The sequence below is a fragment of the Doryrhamphus excisus genome, chromosome 21 (genome assembly GCF_030265055.1).
Source record: "Doryrhamphus excisus isolate RoL2022-K1 chromosome 21, RoL_Dexc_1.0, whole genome shotgun sequence".
Taxonomy (NCBI): domain Eukaryota; kingdom Metazoa; phylum Chordata; class Actinopteri; order Syngnathiformes; family Syngnathidae; genus Doryrhamphus; species Doryrhamphus excisus.
The window spans coordinates 3,570,833-3,594,324 of NC_080486.1; the positions used below are offsets into that span (position 1 = coordinate 3,570,833).

General features: G+C 39.3%; 2 protein-coding genes across 6 annotated transcripts in view; one reads left to right on the forward strand and one right to left on the reverse strand.

Annotated features, from left to right (window-relative positions):
• Window positions 1-23,492, reverse strand: part of pex2 (peroxisomal biogenesis factor 2) — a 253,053-nt gene that overhangs the window by 72,349 nt on the left and 157,212 nt on the right. Inside the window, exon 4 of one of the 3 annotated variants that reach the window (XR_009120473.1) lies at window positions 14,983-19,495. The exons of the other annotated variants lie outside the window; for them this stretch is intronic. The gene's annotated coding sequence lies outside the window, so the exon portion shown is untranslated. Of the gene's footprint in view, window positions 1-14,982; window positions 19,496-23,492 lie in introns of those variants that run through there. 3 annotated transcript variants of the gene reach the window in all.
• zfhx4 (zinc finger homeobox 4) overlaps window positions 1-23,492 on the forward strand; it is a 118,137-nt gene that overhangs the window by 20,584 nt on the left and 74,061 nt on the right. For all 3 annotated transcript variants that reach the window (XM_058059540.1, XM_058059539.1, XM_058059542.1), the window contains 4 exons: window positions 10,879-13,390; window positions 13,486-13,698; window positions 13,918-14,218; window positions 17,399-17,940. In XM_058059540.1, the coding sequence (XP_057915523.1) occupies window positions 10,925-13,390; window positions 13,486-13,698; window positions 13,918-14,218; window positions 17,399-17,940 (3,522 nt within the window). In that variant the 5' untranslated portion in view covers window positions 10,879-10,924. The remainder of the gene's footprint in view (window positions 1-10,878; window positions 13,391-13,485; window positions 13,699-13,917; window positions 14,219-17,398; window positions 17,941-23,492) is intronic.

Below are 23,492 nucleotides of genomic sequence, written 5' to 3' on the forward strand. Positions count from 1 at the left end.
CACAAACAGCAGCACTCAATTTTAGCATCTTAAGCTTGCACATGTTTCTCCAGTGTCCAAAACACAGTTTGGTGGTTTTTAAACCTTATCGCTGACCTTAACACACCAACAGCAGCGTTCAATTCCAACCCACAATACAAAACATCGTCATTATTCACCAATGCAAAATGTATGCAACTACTTTTGCTGGGATAATTAGGACACTATCGATTTAATTACAATTATTTTTGCACAACATGTTCAATTGTTTTTCCAGTATCAGATATATAAATAAATATAAATCAGATATATAAACAACACCCCACCCTAGTGCGAACACACGCCATCAATTTTTTTTTTCTCCTCGTCCGGCATCACAAACAGACTTTAGCATGTCTTAATGTGTCTCATGATGGCTCTGCGCTCTCATTTGGACACACATGCATGAGCAATGAATACTTCTTTCTTAGCATGCAAGCACGTGGGAGTAGAAGGTTAGCTTTGCTTGTATTCTTTGTTAGCGTACGCTTGTGTCTGCAAATTAAATTACATTCTTTGCTAATTGAGTTAAGATGCCGTGCCGAAGAAAAAAAAAAGTTGAAAGTTTTTCTGTAGATTTTTTTTTTTTTTTGCTAGTCCCATTTGCTTGTAGTACTCTCAGGTAGGGAAAGAGTAGTATTTTTTAAGTCGCGGTTACACATTAATGAGTAAAAAGTATTATTTTGCAGTGTTCAATAATTTTTTTCCATCAAAACTGCAGTTATGCATTGTTTTTTGACGTATTTGACATGTGTAGTACTTGGCAGTGGCCATTAGAGGCGCTGTTTGAGTTCGAACCTGTTTACGATGCGCCTGACTACAATTTTCATTCAAAGAGTCAAAGCAGGCTTTGCTACACGTCTTATATCGCTGTGGGAGTTTAATTCAGGGGTCTCAAACACGCGGCTCGCGGGCCAAATGTGGCCCGCAGGACACTAGTTTGAGGCCCCCACCAGTTTGATATGGATGCTGTATGGTATCATGTACCCAGAAAAAAATTATTACGTTTGATTAATGTTCATGTTAAAGGTTAAATAAAGGTTAATAGTTATCCTCCCTATCTGTGTGGAAGTGGTAAGTTTTTGGCTTTTTAAGTTTAAAGTTAATAACTTGGAGGCTACCGTTTAAGTTGCTAGCTCTTTAGTTTGCGAGTTAGCATGTGTCACAAGACCCTGCCGTTGCGCAATATGTTGTAAATAAAGAGTATAAATGTGACTTTTGTCATGTCTACAGGGCTCTAATAATGCTTTGTTAATTTTTATTTGAAAAAAAATAATTTGTCTACCCACCAACTATAAGTTTTTATTATTTGCCGTTTTATTATTATTATTATTATTATTACTATATTTATTTATTTATTACTGATTGATTGATTTTCTTTATTCTTGATTTGTTTATTTATTTTTTATTTTGTGTAGAAAAATAAAAAGTAAGATATTTGAGAACAGTGGAATATTTTATCAGAGCTTTTATTGTAGAAAATCGGAACCAAAGCAAAATTTATTAATTTTTCTGTTTTTAATTAATGCGTTTTTTTTTTGTTTTTTTTTGGAAAACCTGATACGACCCAGACTTTAGCTCCAGTGGCCCCCAAGTAAATTGAGTTTGAGACCCCTGGTTTAATCGTTAAAAAAAAAACAAAAAAAAAACATATATATGTAAAAAGTGCTGTATTTTTGTGGTTTATTTCTGGTTTATACCTGCCCTAGCGGGGGCGCTGTTACTCCCGAGAGAGTTGATACATTTATAGCAGCCTAGTGTCTGCTTCACTGCCTCACCTTGGAGGGCAACTTCGAGAAACAGCAAAAGGGCAAAAAATAAATAAAGAAAAAGCACCGCAGGGCTGTTGAATTGTACTAAAAGACTAGAGAGGGGGATGCCGGATTTGGGATTGGGATCAGGGAAAAAGGGGGGGGGGGGTTCCAAAGCAGATGTGAGAGCTGTTAAAAAAAAAAAAAAAAAAAAAAGGACGCTCAGACGAGTCATGCTGCGATAAGAGAAAAGACAAGAAGAGCAAAGAGTGAGTGAGAGAATGCCATCCTTACTTCCCCTTTGCCCTCTTTCCTCTCGCTCACCCGGACTGCTGAATGTTAATGGATTTTCTGCCCCCTCATCCAAACACACACACACTCAAATCCCTCCCCATGGACACTGCTGCATTGTTTGTGGCAGTGCCTCTATTCTTTCAAACTTAATTACCTTCTTGCCTTTTGTGGCATCAGGGGCTGGAAGTTTTTTTTTTTTTTTTCCTTTTCTCCATAGCGGAGGTCGTCACACATTCTTTTGCCTGTGCATTCCCTTAATCTGGGGGTGGGTGGGCGTTACAAGGGGAGGTTATCAGGGTCCAAAGTGGGGAGCTTCTCACTCTCTTTAGTAACCCCCCCCCCACCCCCCTCATTTCATTTCATCCTTGTGCACGCGTGCATACATGTGCACAAGTCATAATATTCAGGGGGCATAGGCTGCCCTTTGTTTTGTGCGGTTCATTTCCAATCAACCTTAATTAACTGGAGAGTGTTTCCAGATTGCCGGCAAAAGAAAAATCCCCGTTCGCTCACCCGCCCCCCACCTCCCTTTTTTTTTTTTTTTTTTTTACCCTGCTGTTTTGAGTTGGAGGACGGAAAGAGGGGGGAAAAAATTGGAGGCATTAGCTATGTAGATTGGCTTCTCCTTTGATGCTGAGAAAATCTTTAGCAAGGACCGTAATTTGCAGACTGTGACCCGGCAGTGTCGGACTATTTATTTGAATGCTTCAGCTCGGTCTTGGTTTGCAATATTGCTTGTTTTTTTTGGTAGAGGTGCAACAATTAATTGATGATTCATCGATTATCCAATTAATCCAGAACTATTTTGGTGTTGGATTAATCTCTTTTCTTTTCAAAATGTAAGTATCTTCTGATTTTAGCTTGTCAAAAGTGGATATTTTTTAATTTCGTTTAGAGCTGCAAATAATGTCTCTTAGTCGATTAATTTAATGCTTGTTTCGATTAATCAAAATTAATCAGAATACACAAAGTCCAGATTAATTGAGTAATCGGTCAAATCAATATGAACTGATCGAAATTAATCAGATTAATCAAAGTCCAGATTAATCACATAATCAGTCAAATCAATATGATCCGATCAAAATTAATCAGATTAATCAAAGTCCAGATTAATCGCATAATCGGTCAAATCAATATGAACCGATTGAAATTAATCAGATTAATTAAAGTCCAGATTAATCGCGTAATCGGTCAAATCAATATGAACTGAACACAAGAAATTTGAAAATCAGTGGATATTTATTTTTTTTTACATTAAACAAATGATTAATCAAATGCAAAATCGAATAGATTAATCGATTACCAATAGCATCTCTAATTTCCTTCATCATCCATGAAAGCAGATCTATTATCTTCGGGTTTTCGGCAAAATAAATCCATTAACAATTTCATATTGATTTGCTCTATCTAGAGCCTAACCCATTACTCGATTAATAATAATATAATAATACATTTTATTTGTATAGCGCTTTTCAAGATACTCAAAGACACTTTACAAAAGAATGAAGTTGAATAGAGCAAGTAAACAGAATAAAAGACACACCAAAATACAACATTCATTGGTTAGTACACAGTTAAAAAAGCGGGGGCGGGGCACAGCAGTCAGATATAGAAGGTTAGACATTAAAAACAGATCAACACAAGCTTCAGATTAATTGACAATAATCGATAGTCACAACCCTAGTTTTTCAAACATTTTTCTAGGTATGGGATTGGTTTCTTCCAACTCTTTATCAGGCATAGCTAAGCGTGTTTGAAATGGACACAACTCCATGACCCGAGGAAGTGTTTACCCGCCATCTTGGATCCTATCTCTCACAGCATCAACATAGCCTTTGGTCAGCAACTTTAATTTTGCATATCTTGATGTTTTTTTTGGGGGGGGGGTGGGGGGTGGAAGCGAGGGTATTTCCGTCATCAGCTCGGTATTGTCTTTCACTAACAATGACTTATCAGGTACGGACCTGAGGGCAGTTGGGTGTAATGTTACCTGAGCAGCCAGCAAGGCCAATTTACCTGTCATCAGCCTAAAGGATAGGGGCTGCATACCTGCTCTTGGGGGAGGGGGGGGGGGGGGGTTCTTTCTATTCTATTCACTTCTTGACCTCTTGCTAAGCTAGCCCCTTGTAGCATTTTTTAGGATAGTTTGACGCTATACTCCACATCGGTCACTTTTTTGGTTACTTCGGAGAATATCAGAGTAGGTCTTATTCCTGTGATGTGTTCAATGTCGCTTGTTTATGTGGCTTCTCGTTGCGGTGGTACGACTTTGAAGCAGCGATTCTTGGCTATTCACCACCCTCCATGTTATAGATGCTAGGTTTGTGTTTTAGTTAGCTAAGATTTGCATTTGTCTTGCATGCATTTAGTGTCTTACAACAATGTCAATGGTTTTATTTCATTTGAACATGCATCAGATTACAATTGAATGCATCACATAATCAGTTCACAGTTCCACATGTCCAAAAGGAGTAGGAAGAAGCAAAGCTTATTGAATCCTACCCCTCCATCTGGTACTTTTACAATCAGTAACTGTTGCATTTGTTCACTTCCTGCTTTCCTAATATAGTTTAAGTTTTTTAAATTATTTTTTTACTTTTGTTTTTGTCATGTATTATTATTATCGATTATTATTTTGTCATGTATTACATTTGTTCACTTCCTGCTTTCCTACTATAAGTTTTTTTAATTATAAAAAAATATATATATTTTATTTTTGTCATGTATTATTACTATTGATTGTTATTTTGTCATGTATTATGTTTGTTCACTTCCTGCTTTCCTAATATAGTTTAAGTTTTTTTAATTATTTTTTAAAATGTTTTTTTATTTTTATTTTTTTAATTTAATTTTTGTCCTGTATTATTATTATTATTATTATTATTATTATTGATTATTATTTTGCCATGTTGTTCACTTCCTGCTTTCTTAATATAGTTGAAGTTTTGTTTATTATTTTTTTTAATGTTTTTTATTTTTATTTTTTAATTTAATTTTTGTCCTGTATTATTATTATTATTATTGATTATTATTTTGCCATGTTGTTCACTTCCTGCTTTCCTAATATAGTTGAAGTTTTTTTTATTATTTTTTTTTAAAAATTTTACAATGAAAACCCATTATGCCATTGTATGGTCATATCACCTTGTACTTTGGTACGTGACAATAAAAAAAAAAATAAAAATGAAAAACACTATATTAGGAAAGCAGGAAGTGAACAAATGTAATACATGACAAAAATAAAATAATAATTAAAAAAAACATTTAAAAAAATTAAAAAAAACTTTGGTCACATCACCTCGTACTTCTGTACTTTTACGATCAGTAACCGTTTTTTTAATTCATTTTTTTTTATTTTTGTCACATAGCAAACAAGGAAACACATAAATAGTAAAAGACAAGTGTTGCCTCAGTTTAGGCTTTTCTTCCCTCGGGCTGCAAAGAAGAAGGATTGCATGCTAACTAAAAAATGGTCACATAAATGTCATTCCCATTTCCAATTTGCTCCTGTTTTCTTTTTAAGACACAAAACCCGGACTTAGCTCTGTGATAGAATGCATGTGTGCAGAAAAGCAGCCAAAGGAAGACGATCCTTTTTTTTTTTTGTGTGTGTGCCCCAAGCTTATTTATGCACGGCGACAAATAAACAGACCTAATTAGACCGGAGTTGTTCCATTCATGTCGGTTGACAGTGGGAGATGGATGCACGGTCTTTCACCGCAACCTCCGCTTTTGTTTTTGGTTAACACCGGCTGACATTTTGATAGAAGATTTGGTGTTTGACTGCGAGATTGACCTCAAAAAAATCGTTTGACTTCTCGACATTGTGCGTTGATACAGAAGATTACGGGTTAGTTACGGAAAAAACGCAAAGCGAAACCAGTTGCGTTAATGCGATTTAGACGTGAAATAAGAAACACAGACGGCGATGTGACAACATTGCAATTACAGGTTATTGCGTGCGTCAGGCCGAGACTGCAACTTATGCGTGATGGATTGACAGGAGGAAAAAAAAAAAAAACAGAAGAAGACCGTGACATGCGACAGAAGCTCGGTTTAAGTCTGAAATACCCTTGTCTTGTTTTTTTTTTTTTTTTTTTTTTTTTTTTAGCTTTGTGCTCAAGTTACACAACATGATTTATGACCTGATTCTTCTGCTAACTTTTATGTAACGCGTGCGTCGGATCGTCTGATTATCAAAAGCATGTCAATGTGACTTTTCTGATTAAAAGTTTGGAAAAAAAGCGCTTTAGATTTGCTGTTGAAAAGCAGATGGATGGAAAAGGGGGGCTTGAGGTAGAAAAAAAAAAAGAAAAACAATAGACCGAGGAGCCCCCGCTCCTATTAGAACATGCAGTGTCCACAGAAGACATTCCTGGGCTATTATTTGCCTCTCACTGGATCTGATCTGCCACTTTAATTACCTGAGTGGACTGTATGTGTGTGCATGTGAATGCAAGGGGACATGCTTAATTAAAAAAACAGAGGTCGGTGTTGCTGAGGCCATTTCTTTTCATCTTGCAAAGAAGGAGACTATTTCACCCCCCCCCTTCCCCACTCCCTCCGTTTGTGTGTTGCTAATAGGATATTCGGCATGCAGATGTTTTTCACATGCGTTGCATGTAAACAACTGCGAACCTACAAGCGCCAAATGTTCAAAAATGCATTGGTTTATCCATTAGTGCACACTTTTATCCGTTAGTGCACACTTAAAAGTGTGAGATGCATTAACCTCAGACTGTATTTCACCTCGACAATCAAAAGCAAAAGCAGTGAAATGACAGAGTCGTAAATCCTGGATGTTACGTTTGGCCTCTTTGAATACGTATGTACACACGGCTAACTCAGAGGAAAATTATGAGAATCCTGTTGGATTTAAAATTAGAAAACAATTTAATTTAATTTAATTTAATTTAATTTAATTTAATTTAATTTAATTTAATTTAATTTAATTTAATTTAATTTAATTTAATTTAATTTAATTTAATTTAATTTAATTTTCTAAAATTTTATTTTAATATTTTCCAGTAATTCCTCCCACATTCCAAAAACAAGCTAGGTTAATTAGCGACTCCAAATTGTCCATAGCTATGAATGTGAGTGTGAATGGTTGTTTGTCTATATGTGCCCTGTGATTGGCTGCCCACCAATCCAGGGTGTACCCCGCCTCCCGCCCGAAAACAGCTGGGATAGGCTCCCTCATGAGGATAAGCGGTAGAAAATGAAGTATCCTTTAAATATCCTAAGTATAATTGAGTGTTAGGTTGCTGTGTGATGAAGCGAATCGGAGGTTTTCCTCCTGTCATTCACACCGTGTCCTAGTGGTTGGCATGTCGGCAACATAGTCAGGGGTGGTGTACCCCGCCTCTCCCCCGAAGTCAGCATACCAATGAATGAATGAAATGTAATTCAAATTTTATATAATTTTATTTTAATATTTTTCCGCTCATAGTCTGAGTGGGTCACGGTACTTCCCAAAAATGTTCCCAGTTTTCCAGACATATTTGAACTGAAGCTTTGCATCCTCCATTCTTGTACACTTTATTTGCACGAAAGTATTATTATTTTATTATTTATTTATTTATTATTTATTCGCACCTCCTACTTCGGTATGTGACCGAAAAATAAATAATAAATACATAAAAATATATATATATAAATATTTTTTAATAATTTTAAAAAAATTTAAAAATCTTTTAAAAAATTTATTATATCAGAAAAGCAGGAAGTGAACAAATATAACAGTAAAAGTGTCAAAATAAAAGTACCATATGGTGTGGTATGATTCAATAAGCTTTGCTTCTTCCTACACTTAATTGTAATCTGATGCATGTTCAAATGAAATTAAATCATTACCATTAATTTTGCCAAAAGATTAATTTTCACTTCATGAAATTAAAATTCACTCTCTCACATGTGCTGCAACTGTTCGAAAACATCTTGTTTCTAATACGTGTTGACAAGCTGTGGTTAGATGTGATCTTCATGCTCTTTTGCTGTGTTATGCTGTGGTCCGCAACAACAAGACATACAAAGAAACATCAGTAAAACAATGCAAATAATATCATAATTATACTGTTTTTAATTTTTATTTGACATTTAGCGTACCACATTAGTGTCTAAAGCCAAACCAAACCATTGTCTTGTACAGCAGGGGTGCTCAAACTGAGGTTCAGGACCTAATTTGTTGTGTGGGTTTGTTTTCCGGAGTGTTATTTATCATAAAATCAAATTCTGAATGTCTTTTATTCTTATTAAATATGCAATGCATGCAATGTGTCCTCAAATCGTGTGGTTGGAATCCCTGATCGAGAGGAACATCGGCGTGACCGAGACGCAAACCGTTGCAAACGCTGTGTTTCATGTTGTGATAACGTCACGCATTCCTGCAGTAGTAACACATATTTATGGCTTGTTTGAACATGCGGCTTGTTTAGAACGTAAAGCAGCTCATTGCTACTAATTTCTCCGCAATTACAAGGGTGACTTCATCGGGAGACAGGCGTGAGCTTGTAGTTTTTTTTTTTTTTTTGGGAGGGGGGGGGTTCTGTCGTGCAGGAATAATTGTAGTTTCAATCGCTCAGCTAAAAAAACTTTTGTCATGTATTATTATTATTATTATTTTGTCATGTATTACATTTGTTCACTTCCTGCTTTCCTAATATAGTTTAGGTTTTTTAAAATTATTTTTTAAATGTTTTTTATTTTTATTTTTTTATTTTATTTTTGTCATGTATTATTATTATTGATTATTATTTTGTCATGTATTACATTTGTTCACTTCCTGCTTTCCTAATTTTCAGGAGCTCCTAATTTTCCTAGTTTAACTTTTTAAAATATTTTTTTAATGTTTTTTTTTTTTTTCATTTTACAATGACAACCCATTATGTCATTGTATGGTCATATCACCTCGTACTTTGGTACGTGACAAGAAAAAAAATTTAAATGAACAAAACTATATTAGGAAAGCAGGAAGTGAACAAATGTAATACATGACAAAATAATAATATAATAATACATGACAAAAAATACATTAAAAAAATAATTAAAAAACTTAAACTATATTATGAAAGCAGGACGTGAACAAATAAATGGGTTGTCATTGTATGGTCATATCACCTCGTACTTCGGTACTTTGGTACTTTTACGATCAGTAACTGTTTTTAAAAAAATATAGATATTTTTGTCACATGCGTGAAAAATTGTATTAAATAGGCTAGAAACGGAGAAAAAAGCATAATTTCTTTTTTAATCTATCACTAGTCCTCATGGAATCATCTCTCGGATATGTCAGATTAGACATGCTTATAGCGCGTACACACACACACACACACACACACACACACACACACACGCAAACATACTCGCACGTTTGATTTCATTCCTCACGCTTTTACTGTCCCTCCCACTGGCTTTGTTTGGCCCTGGATTGGTGCGGATTAATCCTCTAATTGCTTTGTAGCTTTGTTGTGAGCCAGCAAGAGAGAGAGAGAGAGAAAGAGTGAGAGTGGCAAAGACAGAATTAAGCAGCAGGTGGATGAGGTTAAAGGTCAATATGGCCCTTTTTAAAGCTCTCTTTGAATGTCACCACATTTACACGCAAGGTACCTGAGAGGAGAAGGTGGGCAAGGGCCGGGGGTACACCCAGCCAATCACAGGGCACATATAGACAAACAACCATTCACACTCACATTCATACCTATGGACAATTTGGAGTCGCTAATTAACCTAGCATGTTTTTGGAATGTGGTATGAAACCGGAATACCTGGAGAAAACCCACGAACGCACGGGGAGAACATGCAAACTCCACACAGAGATGGCCGAGGGGGGAATTGAACTCGGGTCTCCTCGCTGTGAGGCATGCATGCTAACCACTTATCTACAAAAACATTTTAGATGTAATTAGGCACTCCATTGCATGTTTTTTATTATCATCTGCAATGTGAGTACACCCTTCAAATTTCAAAGACAGTATAGCTGTATTATGTAGAATATTGTATATCGGAGTTTTGATGGCCGAGGGTGGAATTGAACTTGTGTCTCCTAGCTGTGAGGTCTGCACACTTAGTTAAGTCATTAATAAAGCTAATATAAATATATACTGTAAAGACAACGTACAAAATACATCGGCTTTGTCCAAAAAAAGCAATTGTTTGTAAACCAAAACAACTTTCCGTACACCTTGGTTTTCAATGAAAATGATTGCCGTAGATATGTCTTGGTTATCACACTAAACACTGCACTTGACAAGCTAGTCGAGTACCAAAACAAGCGTCCCTGGATTGGTGCTTCAGTCTCTGACGAATAGATGGTTGTTTTTACATTGGGACACTATAGACAGATTCCAGCCAGGGAATTTATGAATTCTCTTTATTACATGGGTGGGTTGTTTGTTAACAGAATGCTCAATAATTCTGCGTCTGTTCTGAACCTTGGTCTCCAAGCTGTGAGGTCTGCACGCTAACCACTCGACCACCGTGCAGCCCGGTCCTCAAGCAGTTTCTGCTAATTAGCATTCGTGGTCTCGATATGTCTCATTTGTTTTGTCTTTTTTGATTACAAAATGAAGAAAACATTATCTGCGGTAATATGTGTGGGCGCATTTGATGCGTCCCTTGGTAAAAACGCAAGGAAATAAAGGGTCCGGAGGATTGATTACAAATATGAGACTAGCATAAAGGAGCTAAATATATGCTGTCTAATTAACTCCTGCTGTCAAGTGACTCCTTCAAATCAAATCCACTTTTGGAGTGACGGTCCTGAAGTGTTCTTAAAACTTCCACGGAAGCTGATCATCCTTTCTGCTCTCCTCAGGTCCCTGCCAGGCCGGATGAGATGAGATCCCTATGTAGAGGTCGTCATGGCAACTTGTGACTCTCCCCATATGGTCTCATCACGGCAGCAGGAACATGGTGGCCAGAGGCTGGATGCTGCTGAGGAGAACTCCGTTGTGGCCATGGAGACAGGTGTCACCCACAGCAACAACGCTAATAACAACCAAACGTCACCTGTAGCCAGAGAGATGGAGAACGGCCTCGGAGAGCCCACGGTCAGCCCGCTGAGGTCCACGGCGACCCCCACTTTTGTCAGTGCAACCATCGACTCTGTGACTGAGCAGAGTCGGAGAGAAAGCTTTACAACCGGTAACAAAGGGAGTGTTACCGGGACTTTACCAGGAGCAGGAGGAGGAGCAGCTTTGGGTTCGGACTGTTCGGCCCCTGCCACATCTCCCGTGGCGCCGGCGAAGGAGATCCCCTGCAACGAATGTTCCGGCTCCTTCTCCAGTTTACAAAAATACATGGAGCACCACTGCCCCAACGCGCGACTGCCTACCACGGGAGGTCATGAAGATGTCGACGAACTCGAAGGGATGGTAGGAGAGGAGAGCGACGATGAAGAAGAAGCGGAGCGTACGGTCGATGGAGGGGAGCTAAACAGCGAAATGGACGAAGAAAGCGATGTGGAGAACTTGTGCGGTGAGATCATCTACCAGCCGGATGGATCTGCCTTCATCCTGGAGGATTCCAAAGAGCAGCGTGGCAACCAGGGAGGGCTCCCTGGGGCTGTCCATTTCAGGGGCCTGCTATCCTCCCAGAACTTCCCCAACGCCCAGTCCGCCACCGGCCAAAGCGGTCTGAGCCATGGGGGGGAGCGGTTGGAGCAGCCTGCTGCACCCATGTCCTTCTATCCCCAGATCATAAACTCCTTCCACATCGCCTCATCATTGGGGACTAAATCGTCGGTGGCCGACCCGCCCTCCTTATCAAATACCTCAACAGGAGGGCGGTCGGGCGCCGGTCCCGTGTTGCACAGTTTCCGTGTTTATGACCTCCGCCACAAGAACGACAAAGACTATCTAAAGGGGGATGGTGCAGCCAAAAACTCCTGTGTGTCCAAAGATGTCCCCAACAATGTGGACTTGTCCAAGTTCGAGGGCTGCGTGGCCGACGGGCGGCGAAAGCCAGTGCTCATGTGTTTCCTGTGCAAGCTCTCATTTGGCTATAGCCGTTCCTTCGTGACACACGCCGTCCATGACCACCGCATGACCCTGAATGAGCAGGAGCAGAAGCTGCTGAGCAACAAGCACGTCTCCGCCATCATACAGGGCATCGGCAAGGACAAAGAACCTCTTATAAGCTTTCTGGAACCAAAAAAAACCCCTGTATCTGTGCTATCCCACTTTCCCTCACCTGCCAATTTCCTAGGGCCGGACACCGGGCTTCGCGGTTTGTGGAACGCTTTCCACAGTACTGGGGAGAACACCGATTCCCTTCAGGCGGGGTTCGCTTTTCTGAAGGGTAGTGCCAGCAGCTCCTCCAATGACCAAAATCCCCGAACCCAAACCATGCCAAAGGCTGAGACCAACCCAAACCTCGGGGGAGGGGCTGGTGCCCATAGAACCTCCAGCGGGAGTTCTGCTGCTGCTGCTGCTGGTGGCAACATGGACGCCCGGAACTCTAATAGTGACAGTCGGGGCCACATTAGGGACACGTGCACTTTGCAACCCAATGGGCCGGACCTGAGCCACTACCCGCTCGTGAAGCGGGAACCCGGTACAGTTGGAGAACAAAGTCCAGAGCAGGATGACGATGGTTACTCCAACGGTGGTGGAGTAGACAATGAAGCGGACGAGGAAGACGAGCAGGCGATGAGCGTAGTTCTGAAAGGCCAACGGGCCAATAGCACCAGTAGCAAAGATTTCCCTCTCTTAAACCAAAGTATTTCCCCCCTTTCCAACAGTGTGCTAATGTTTAACAGCGACAGCAAAGGTTCCGCATCCACTTCCTCTTCTTCTTTGCCGATGTGCGAGAAGCTGGACATGGATAAGTCTCGTCTGTGTGCTGCCCTGGCAGATGCCCGAGAGCGGGAGACCAGTAATGACTTGATGACCGAATCCGGACGGGAAGGGTCGTCGCCATCGTCCCACCCTCTTGACTTGATGATGATTCGTAGGGATGACGAGAGTCCCGGACCTCTTCATCAACACGCAGGAAATCCGAGTACCCCCGGAACCCCCGGTACCCCCGGTCCGGGCGAAGGTTCCCCAGGAAGCGGTGTCGAGTGTCCGAAGTGTGACACAGTCCTGGGATCGTCTCGTTCTCTGGGAGGCCACATGACCATGATGCATTCGAGGAACTCCTGCAAGACGCTAAAGTGTCCCAAGTGTAACTGGCACTACAAGTACCAGCAGACGCTGGATGCTCACATGAAGGAGAAACATCCGGAGTCCGGAGGATCGTGCGTTTACTGCCGAACAGGACAGCCTCACCCTCGTTTAGCCAGGGGGGAAAGCTATACCTGTGGATACAAGCCTTTCCGCTGTGAGGTCTGTCCAATTTTACATCATATCTGACAAGAACATAATAACAATAATAATCCGAATATACTCCTCAGTCTTATTTCACTATGTCTAATTTTTAGGTATGCAACTACTCAACCACCACCAAAGGCAACCTTAGCATCCATATGCAGTCGGACAAGCACTTGAACAACGTCCAAACACTCCAGAACGGCGGAAGCGAGGCGCAGTACAACCACAACCATGCCAACACAGTAGCCAACGCGGGACTCGGCGGAGGATGCGGCGCACCGTCGCCATCCAAACCCAAGCAGAAGCCGACTTGGCGATGTGAGGTAATGAAGTCAACAGAGTACCATTGTAGTACACTGAAATGTAATACAATGAGATAGTTATTTCACTCTGCGTCATTGGGTAATTTCTTTTCACCGCAAAAACCATGTGACCTGGAGTCATTTAAAAATGTGTCACGCAGCCTAGCATAACCTCACTTGAAATAATGTAATGTTTCTACAAATGGACTAAGTCACGTGTCTTTGTTTTTTTTACAACAGGTTTGCGACTATGAGACCAATGTGGCACGAAACCTACGAATCCACATGACGAGTGAGAAACACATGCACAATATGATGCTGCTGCAGCAGAACATGAAGCAGATCCAGCACAGCCTCCATTTGGGGTTAGCACCGGCCGAGGCGGAGCTGTACCAGTACTACCTGGCTCAAAACATCGGCCTGGCGGGCGTCAAACTGGAGAACCCAGCCGGCGGCGGCGGTGGCCCTGATGCCCAGATGATGGGCATCAACCCCTTCCAGCTCGATGCTGCAACAGCAAGTGCTCTTGGATCAGGGCTCGGTAAGTAGAACTGGAAGTTAACTTTTTCTTGGTATAATCTGTCTATAGTGTCCCAATGTAAAAACAACCATCTATTCGTCAGAGACTGAGGCACCAATGCAGGGACGCTTGTTTTGGTACTCGACTAGCTTGTCAAGTGCAGTGTTTGGTGTGATAACCAAGACATATCTAAGGCAATAATTTTCATTGAAAACCAAGGTGTACGGAAAGTTGTTTTGGTTTACAAACAGTTGTTTTTTTGAGACAAAGCCACTGTATTTTGTACGTTGTCCTTACATTATATATTGATATTAGTTTTATTAATGACTTAACTAAGCGTGCAGACCTCACAGCTAGGAGACCAGGGTTCAATTCCACCCTCTGTCATCTCTGTGTGGAGTTTGCATGTTCTCCCCGTACATGCGTGGGTTTTTTCCGGGGACTCGAAAGGCAACAGATACAGTTATTTAGTTTATTCTGTTCACAAATAACCCACTCATGTAATAAAGATAATTCATAAATTCCCTGACATATCAACGGCAATAATTTTCATTGAAAACCAAGGTGTACGGAAAGTTGTTTTGGTTTACAAACAGTTGTTTTTTTGAGACAAAGCCACTGTATTTTGTACGTTGTCCTTACATTATATATTGATATTAGTTTTATTAATGACTTAACTAAGCGTGCAGACCTCACAGCTAGGAGACCAGGGTTCAATTCCACCCTCGGTCATCTCTGTGTGGAGTTTGCATGTTCTCCCCGTGCATGCGTGGGTTTTTCCGGGGACTCGAAAGGCAACAGATACAGTGTTTGGTGTGATAACCAAGACGGCAATTATTTTAATTGAAAACCAAGGTGTACGGAAAGTTGTTTTGGTTTACAAACAATTGTTTTTTTGGGACAAAGCAAATGTATTTTGTACATTGTCCTAACATTATATATTGATATTAGCATTAATGACTGAACTAAGCGCGCAGACCTCACAGCTAGGAGACCAGGGTTCAATTCCACCCTCTTTGTGTGGATAGGCTCCAGCAACACCTGCGATGAATGAATGAATAATGTAACTGGTTTGAATGTGGGACCCACTGTCCTTCCTTTTCCAGCAGATATCTGCAACTGTGTGTTGGCACGTTAAGCCTTCACTTTGTTCCCTTCACTGTAGACTTGTCAAATCGGCCATCAACAACCTTGTGGCGGCAGTTTGTTCATTTCTTTGATTCATTTATTCAACCAATTGATCCCATCTGTTATTATCAGTGTTTTTTGTTTAGTATCTCCTCTGTTCATTTGCATTTTTATCTCTATCCTTTTTTTCCCTTTCCCCTTATCTCTAGTCTCATATTGTCTCTCCGCCATTGTCTCCTTCTCTTTGACCCCTAGCTGATTAAAAAATGATTATGAGACGCCACATGAGAGTTATTCTTAATCTTTCATTTGTAATTTTCTTAAATCAGTTTAATCCCTACCACCCCACCTTTCCACACACACACACAATGGAGAGAACACACATAACACACACATGCTGGCACACAGCAGGAAGTGGATTCCCGTAGGAGCGAGGGAGATTTAACAATGACCCTGCAGTGTTACACACAGTGTGGAGGTCACAGCCCAGCCAGCAGATGTACTCTTGGTGATTTACACTGATAACAAGCAGCTCCCTATAGCGACTACAGCTGTACATAGGGTTTGCATGGTGGCGGCGGGGGTTGTTTTATGCCGTGTTTAAATACCATGGGTAGAAAATGTAATGGTAATGGTTTTATTTTATTTGAACATACGTACATGTGATTGCAATTGAATGCATCACAAAATCAGTTCACAGTTCCACATGTCCAAAAGGAGTAGGAAGAAGCAAAGCTTATTAAATGCTACCCCTCCATCTGGTACTTTTACAATCAGTAACTGTTACATTTGTTCACTTCCTGCTTTCCTAATATAATTTAAGTTTTTTTAAATTATTTTTTTAAATGCTTTTTTCATTTTTATTTTTTACATTTTATTTTTGTCATGTATTACATTTGTTCACTTCCTGCTTTCCCAATATAATTTAGGTTTTTTTTAAATTATTTTTTCAAATTTTTTAAATTAATTTTTAATTTTTATTTTTTCATGTATTATTATCGATTATTATTTTGTCATGTATTACATTTGTTCACTTCCTGCTTTCCGAATATAGTTTTTTTATTTTTATTTTTTTATTGTCACGTATGGTCATATATTGTCATTGTATGGTCATATCACCTCGTACTTTGGTGCTTTGGTACTTTTACGAATAGTAACTGTTACATTTGTTCACTTCCTGCTTTCCTAATATAGTTTAAGTGTTTTTTTCTTGTTTTTTTTTTCTTTTTTAATTTTATTTTTGTCACGTACCGAAGTACGAGGTGATATGACCATACAATGACATAATGGGTACCGTAGTAACTGTCATAACTGTCAATATAGTGATATAGTGAACATCAACTGCTTGTATTGTTTCTTGAATTGGCTCATCGTTGTGCATTGTTTGATTCCCTTACTCAATCCATTCCATAGTTTGATTCCACATACTGAAATGGTACGGCTTTTTAACATAGTCCTACATCACTATACAACACACAGTCACTGATTGGTACAATATACAGTATAGCAGAAATATTTCAATTTGTCCTCTTTGTGCTCCAAATAAAGTGTTAATTTATGCGTTTTGAAAGCGTAGACAGAGGGTCAATGATGGGATCAAACAAATTACATTTTTATGAGTGGTGTTTTTTTTTTTTTTTTTTTTTCATTTTCAGGGCTGGGTGGGCAGAAGAAAGTCTTTTCAAATCTGTGTGTGTGTGTGTGTGTGTGAGAAAGAAAAGCCTGCAGCTTTAAAAGCGTTGTCCCACCACCACCGCTGAGAGGAGTAATTAAAGCTACCTGATGAGCGAGTTAGCAACTTGAAAAGGATGATTGTAATTGATCCTGATTCAATCCTATTAGGGCTTTTTTTTTTATAGACGAGACTTTGTAAGGAGCCCTAGTCGTCTGTGAGGGTTTATTTTATCAAATCCTTTTGTGTAAAAGAAGCCCGCATGGAGGACTCCCTACTGTCGACTCCCATTCCTTTCACTATATTCACTATTCATTTTGCTGCTTTAATAGTGTTTTATACACAAAACTACTTCCTGTTGCGCCGTGCTAACATGACATCTTTATTGACTTTCTTTCTAGCGAACAGCGACCTATCAGCGGAGTTGCGTCTCGCCGGTGGTCAGCTGATGGCCGACGACCTCTCGCTGGTGTCCTCAGGTGGAATGGGTGGCATGTCCTCGTCGGACCCGTGCCTCTCGTCTCTGTCGCCGCCTATTAGCGACCCGTCTCTGCGCCTCTACCAGTGCGCTGTGTGCAACTGCTACTCCACGGATAGCCTGGAGGCTCTTAATGCCCACGTCAACACGGAGCGTTCGCTGCCCGAAGAGGAGTGGCGCTGCGTGGTCGGCGACGTCTACCAGTGCAAGCTGTGCAGCTACAACACGCAGCTCAAGGCTAACTTTCAGCTGCACTGCAAGACGGACAAGCACATGCAGAAGCATCAGTTGGTGGCGCACATCAAGGAGGGGGGCAAAGCCAACCAATGGAGATTAAAGTGCGTGGCCATCGGTAACCCCGTGCACCTCAAGTGTAACGCTTGTGACTACTACAGCAACAGCGTGGATAAACTGAGGCTACACACCACCAACCAGAGGCATGAGGCTGCGATACGACTTTACAAGGTAAAAACCCTCCCTCCATATCATTGTTTACACCACATGATCAGTGAATAATTCAACAAGTTGGGTAAACCTTGCGATGCACGACAAAGAGGGTTCGCTATAATCAAGCTAAGTTTAGTTTCATGCTTTTGTTTATGAAGTCTTATCTGAAGTATTAAAAGTTCCCATGCGAATGGGGCGACTAAGACGGGGAAGGTCACTGCCTTTGCAGAGGATAACAGCTGCCATTGTTGTTAAATATTAATCAAGTGTTTCAAATAATCAGGAATTAATTTTTCTGTTTTTTAAGTCAGCACTCTAAATAATTAGTCAATAAGAACCACATGGAAAGTGCAAAAAAGTAACAAAAAAAATACAGATATAATTGACTGGGGCTATGTTTTTTTTTAGTATTAATCTGAAGATTAATTCATCATCATAGTAGTTAACCGACAACTAAATGAATTAAGAAATAATAATCCACCTCAAGAGTAATCTGTGGCTGATTCATAAATTCAGGCTTTTTAGGGGGGAATATTTAAAACAGTTAATCTGGAAAGCATGTCCATTAGATTATTTTATTCGCTGATTAATCTGAAACTTGTTTTGATTAATTTCATAATTGGTTAAGCCCTAGAGGGACCATGTATGGTCCACAACATATCAGAAAAACAAGTAATCAAACACCAAAATAGTAATCGATTAATTGGATAATCGATTAATCATCGATTAAATGTTGCAGATTGAGTTGAATGCTGTTTTAAATGCGGTCCCGAAGAAATTTTTGGTGAGAACATTTCTATTTTAGTCAATATCTGTAAACAAACCAGCCCAGTGTCCGCTTCCATGGAATAATTCTATTCCCATTTTTGGGAATGTTTAAAACAGTTGACCTGGAAAGCATGTCCATTAGATTATTTTATTCGTCGATTAATCTGAAACTTGTTTTGATTAATTTAATAATTGGCTAAGCACTAGAGGGACAATGTTTGGTTCACAACATATCAGAAAACGAGTCACCAAAATAGTCATCGATTAATTGGATAATCGATTAATCATCGATTAACTGTTGCAGATTGACTTGAATGCTGTTTTAAATGTGATTTATTCCAAGCAACTCCCATATATTTTATTAATACAAGCTCAAGAACCCTTTAACAACCCCCATTAGGACAAACAGTCCCAAAGAACTTTTCGGTCAGAACATTTCTATTTTAGTCAGTATCTGTAAACCAAGGCCAGCCCAGTGCCCGCTCAATGCACCCTCTGCACCGCAAAACCTCATCTACCCACCCACCGACCCCACAGGCCTCAACAAATGTGTTCCACAGATGAGGATTTTTAATGCCTCTGGCACAAGTCCCACTATTTTACCCTTGGACATGTGCTACATGTGCTAGTAAAGCCAAGCGAGTGGGAGCGAAGGCAAGGAGTGGTAGAAAAAAAAAAATCATTTCTTTTATTTGACCAGAAAAAACACCACCTCTTTCATGTATTGGCAGAGGTGAAAAGCACATGGGAATGGAGGTAGCTTGGCCCGGCGCATAAAAGATCCGAGTGTTGATGACTTCACCATCTGTTTTTTTGGAAACACAGAAAATCTTTATGGCATGGGAAACCATTTGAAGATACAAAACAAAAAGCATATTCAGGAGATTTTTTTTTATGACTGCTTTGTAGCACAGACGGAGCACTTCTAAGGGGAATTTGAAAGTGTCCTTTTTTTCCAGCGAAAGAGACAAATGACATTTGCAGCGCATGGACATGAAGTAAATGAGTGTCCGGGGACGTGCTAGTGTCGGAAGCTATTGGCCTTATTTGGAAAAAATGGCATTCCCCGTCCTTAAGAGAGAAAAGTAGGACCATGCGAAAAAATTTGGGCACCCCCATTGGGATCCTAGAGGACATTTATGACACTTTTGGTTGCTACCATGCATATAATTAATATTTTTTTTTCACAATTTTGCTCAAATGTGCTTGTTAGTGCCCTAAAGCTGTGTACCAAATTTGGTGGTGATTCGATTAATCACTGTAAAGTTACAGTGGGTGTTTTGTTTTTGTTTTTTTTATCCGATTTTGGGCTTTTTAATAATAGCCTGAAAAAAAAAAACATCACATAACATGGTCGAGTTGCGCGTTTTGCCAAATTTGTACCCTTTTAAAAAAAAATTAATTGCAGTGGAACCTTGGTTAGCATCACTAATTTGTTCTACTAACCGAAATGTACTCTAACCAAATAAATTTTACCCAATTAATACATTCTAATACGTACAGTAGTATACACTTATAATTTTACATGCAGAAAACTATTCAAAATGAACTTTTATTATTATTTTTCTAAATTTACAAATTTATTCTCTTACAGTGGAACCTTGGTTAGCATCACTAATTTGTTCTACTAACCGAAATGTACTCTAACCAAATAAATTTTACCCAATTAATACACTCGAGTACGTACAGTAGTATTCAATTATAATTTTACATGCAGAAAACTATTCAAAATGAACTTTTATTATTATTTTTTCTAAATTTACAAATTTATTCTCTTACAGTGGAACCTTGGTTAGCATCACTAACTTGTTCTACTAACCGAAATGTACTCTAACCAAATAAATTTTACCCAATTAATACATTCGAGTACGTACAGTAGTATACAATTATAATTTTACATGCAGAAAACTATTCAAAATGAACTTTTATTATTTTTCTAAATTTACAAATTTATTCTCGTCAATTTTATGACTTTATTAATTTAAAAAAAAAATTCAGCACTAATATTGTTGTACAAAAATAACCCAAAATGGTGCGCAATAAAATTGCAAGTGCCAGCATTTTGATAAGGAAGACTAAGCTAAAACTATAATAACTCATGGCAAAACAGGAAGGTGGTGTCCGCGTTGGTCTCGCTGCCACATCGAGTCTTTGTCGTCAGTGAAGGTAAAATTCACCTTAAATGTTCCTTAATTGTTTTATACATGTAAAACTGGTTTTGCGTTAAAAATTATGAGACAGGTGGCGTAACTGTTTTTAGCATCATGCTAACAGGGAGGTTTTTTTTTGTTGGTAAAAATACATTAAGAACACAGTTGGACTTTACGCTAACCAGAAAATGTACGCAAACCAAGGCGTATGTTTACTGTGTTATTGAAAAACATGCTAACCAGGGCCGTGCACTAACCGGGTGTCCACTATATTTAAAAATAAAACAGTTATACTCAGTTTTATGTTGCAATAAGTCCAAAAAATTTGCCGTGATTACCTAAATTTGGTGCTAACACAGCTGCTGAGTGGCCTGGAAAAAAAATGGAAGACATTTTAATGCTAGCATGGTGCGCCAGAAGCATGTGAACATTAAACGGCGTCCTAGCATAGCGTAGCGTATAGCATGTCTGTCCCTGGCCGTGGCTTGTGTTTAGGTTAGCATTGAGTTTGATGATGTATGGTTTGCTTTATGATTTGTAATAACAAACAGTGGCCTTTAATACGCACAGGAGACGGGAGTAAATCTGTCAGTGCCATTCACAAGTGTTGCACGGCTAAGTAGGGGGTTCAGTTTGTAGCCAGCGTACGTGTGTGTTTATGTATGTGTGTGTGTGTGTGTGTGTGTGTCCACTGGGCTTTGAGGTTGTGACCAGGGCTGCGCCCCTGGGTCATTAGGAGTGGAGAATGTTCATGGTCAATGTTGCATGGTCAGGGACCACACACACACATACACACACATACACACACAGTCTCATAGGCTATGGCACCTGTTTCTCAGATGGTGTCTGAATAAATCTTCAACTGTCCTCAGTCGCCGCCACCACCCCCCCACCCACCCTCGTCTGTCCCCGGTCTGTCTGTCTGTCCGTCCAGCTTTCCGTCATTATTCAAGCAGAAATGGACGTCCATATTTGGTTTGGTTGACGTCCATAAATGGTTTTATTTCATTTGAACGTGCATCAGATGACAATTGAATGCATCACATAATCAGTTGCCAGTTCCACATGTCCAAAAGGAGTAGGAAGAAGCAAAGCTTATTAAATCCTACCCCTCCACCTGGTACTTTTACAATCGGTAACTGTTACATTTGTTCACTTCCTGCTTTCCTAATACAGTTTAAGGTATTTTATATATATATATATATATATATATATATATATATATATTTAAAATTTTTAAATTTTTTTATAATCAGTATATGTTGCATTTGTTCACTTCCTGCTTTCCTAATATAGTTTAAGGTATTTTTTATCTATATATTTTTTTTACACTCAGTATCTGTAACATTTGTTCACTTCCTGCTTTCCTAATATAGTTTAAGGTATTTTTTTTGTATATATATATATTTTAATTTTTTTAATTTTTTTTACAATCAGTAACTGTTACATTTGTTCACTTCCTGCTTTCCTAATATAGTTTAAGGTATTTTTTATATATATTTTTTTCAAAGATTTTAATTTTTTTTATAATCAGTATCTGTTACATTTGTTCACTTCCTGCTTTCCTAATATAGTTTAAGGTATTTTTTTTATCTATATATATTTTTTTACAATCAGTATCTGTTACATTTGTTCACTTCCTGCTTTCTTGAAGCTGTTGTTGTTTCTTGAATTGGCTCATTGTTGTTCATTTTTTAAGGGTCTTACTCAATCCATTCCATAGTTTGATTCCACATAGTCAAAAAAAAAAGAAAATGGAGGGCAGACGACACGGACACCATGTTTCCATACATATTTTCTTATTTCTTGTAGTCTCACTTTGAGGAACAGCATTCTCATTACCCATAATTCCCATGGCAAAGCAGCGGCCCCGCCAATTAAACAAGAGAATGCTTTTGGTGAAGAATCTTAAAGAGTCTCCTCTTATTCTCATTATCGTCGAGTCTTCTTATTTATTTGGCCTTTTCTTGCATGCGTATTATATTGTCTGCTATCGCTCTTGAATGCAAATGACTGGCTTTATGCATTTGTGTTCGTATTAAGTCAACCGCTGTGCCTTGGCTATTAGCGGGGGTCAACACTGCCTATGCTCATTTGAAAATCAAATAGCCCCTATATATATAAATATATATTTATATACGCAGCTCAAATTATCGGACTGTCATTTAGAGCAGTGTGATGCGGCGAAATGGACAGGAGATTGACTCCTGTAGATTTGCATAAAAAGTCATTGTGCCGCGTTTCTCCGGGAATAGAAAAGAGACAGATCTATTTCAAATGCACGCCATCGTTCATGACGCCCTCGGTCGCATATGCTCATATATTGTATTTATTCATAGAAGCGCTCTTATATGTACACTTTTTTTTTTCTTCCCACTTGAGCCCATCCACTTGCGCTTGTCCTTGTCTTTTCCCTTTTAATAGTTGTTATTCTTCTGAATTGAGGTTCGTAGATCACAGTCAAACTGCCTCTCATGGTGCCATTATAATCTCGGAGACGTCCAATGGGTGAGGTTGGTGGCTAATTCAAGCATAAATGCAGGTGTGTCCGTGTGGATGGAAGCTCGGTTTGTTTGTGAGTGGACGGCCTTTATCCCACACGTTTCCCCCGCCCCTTTGTAATCCTCCTAGATATTAATAAGTTTTGCTCAT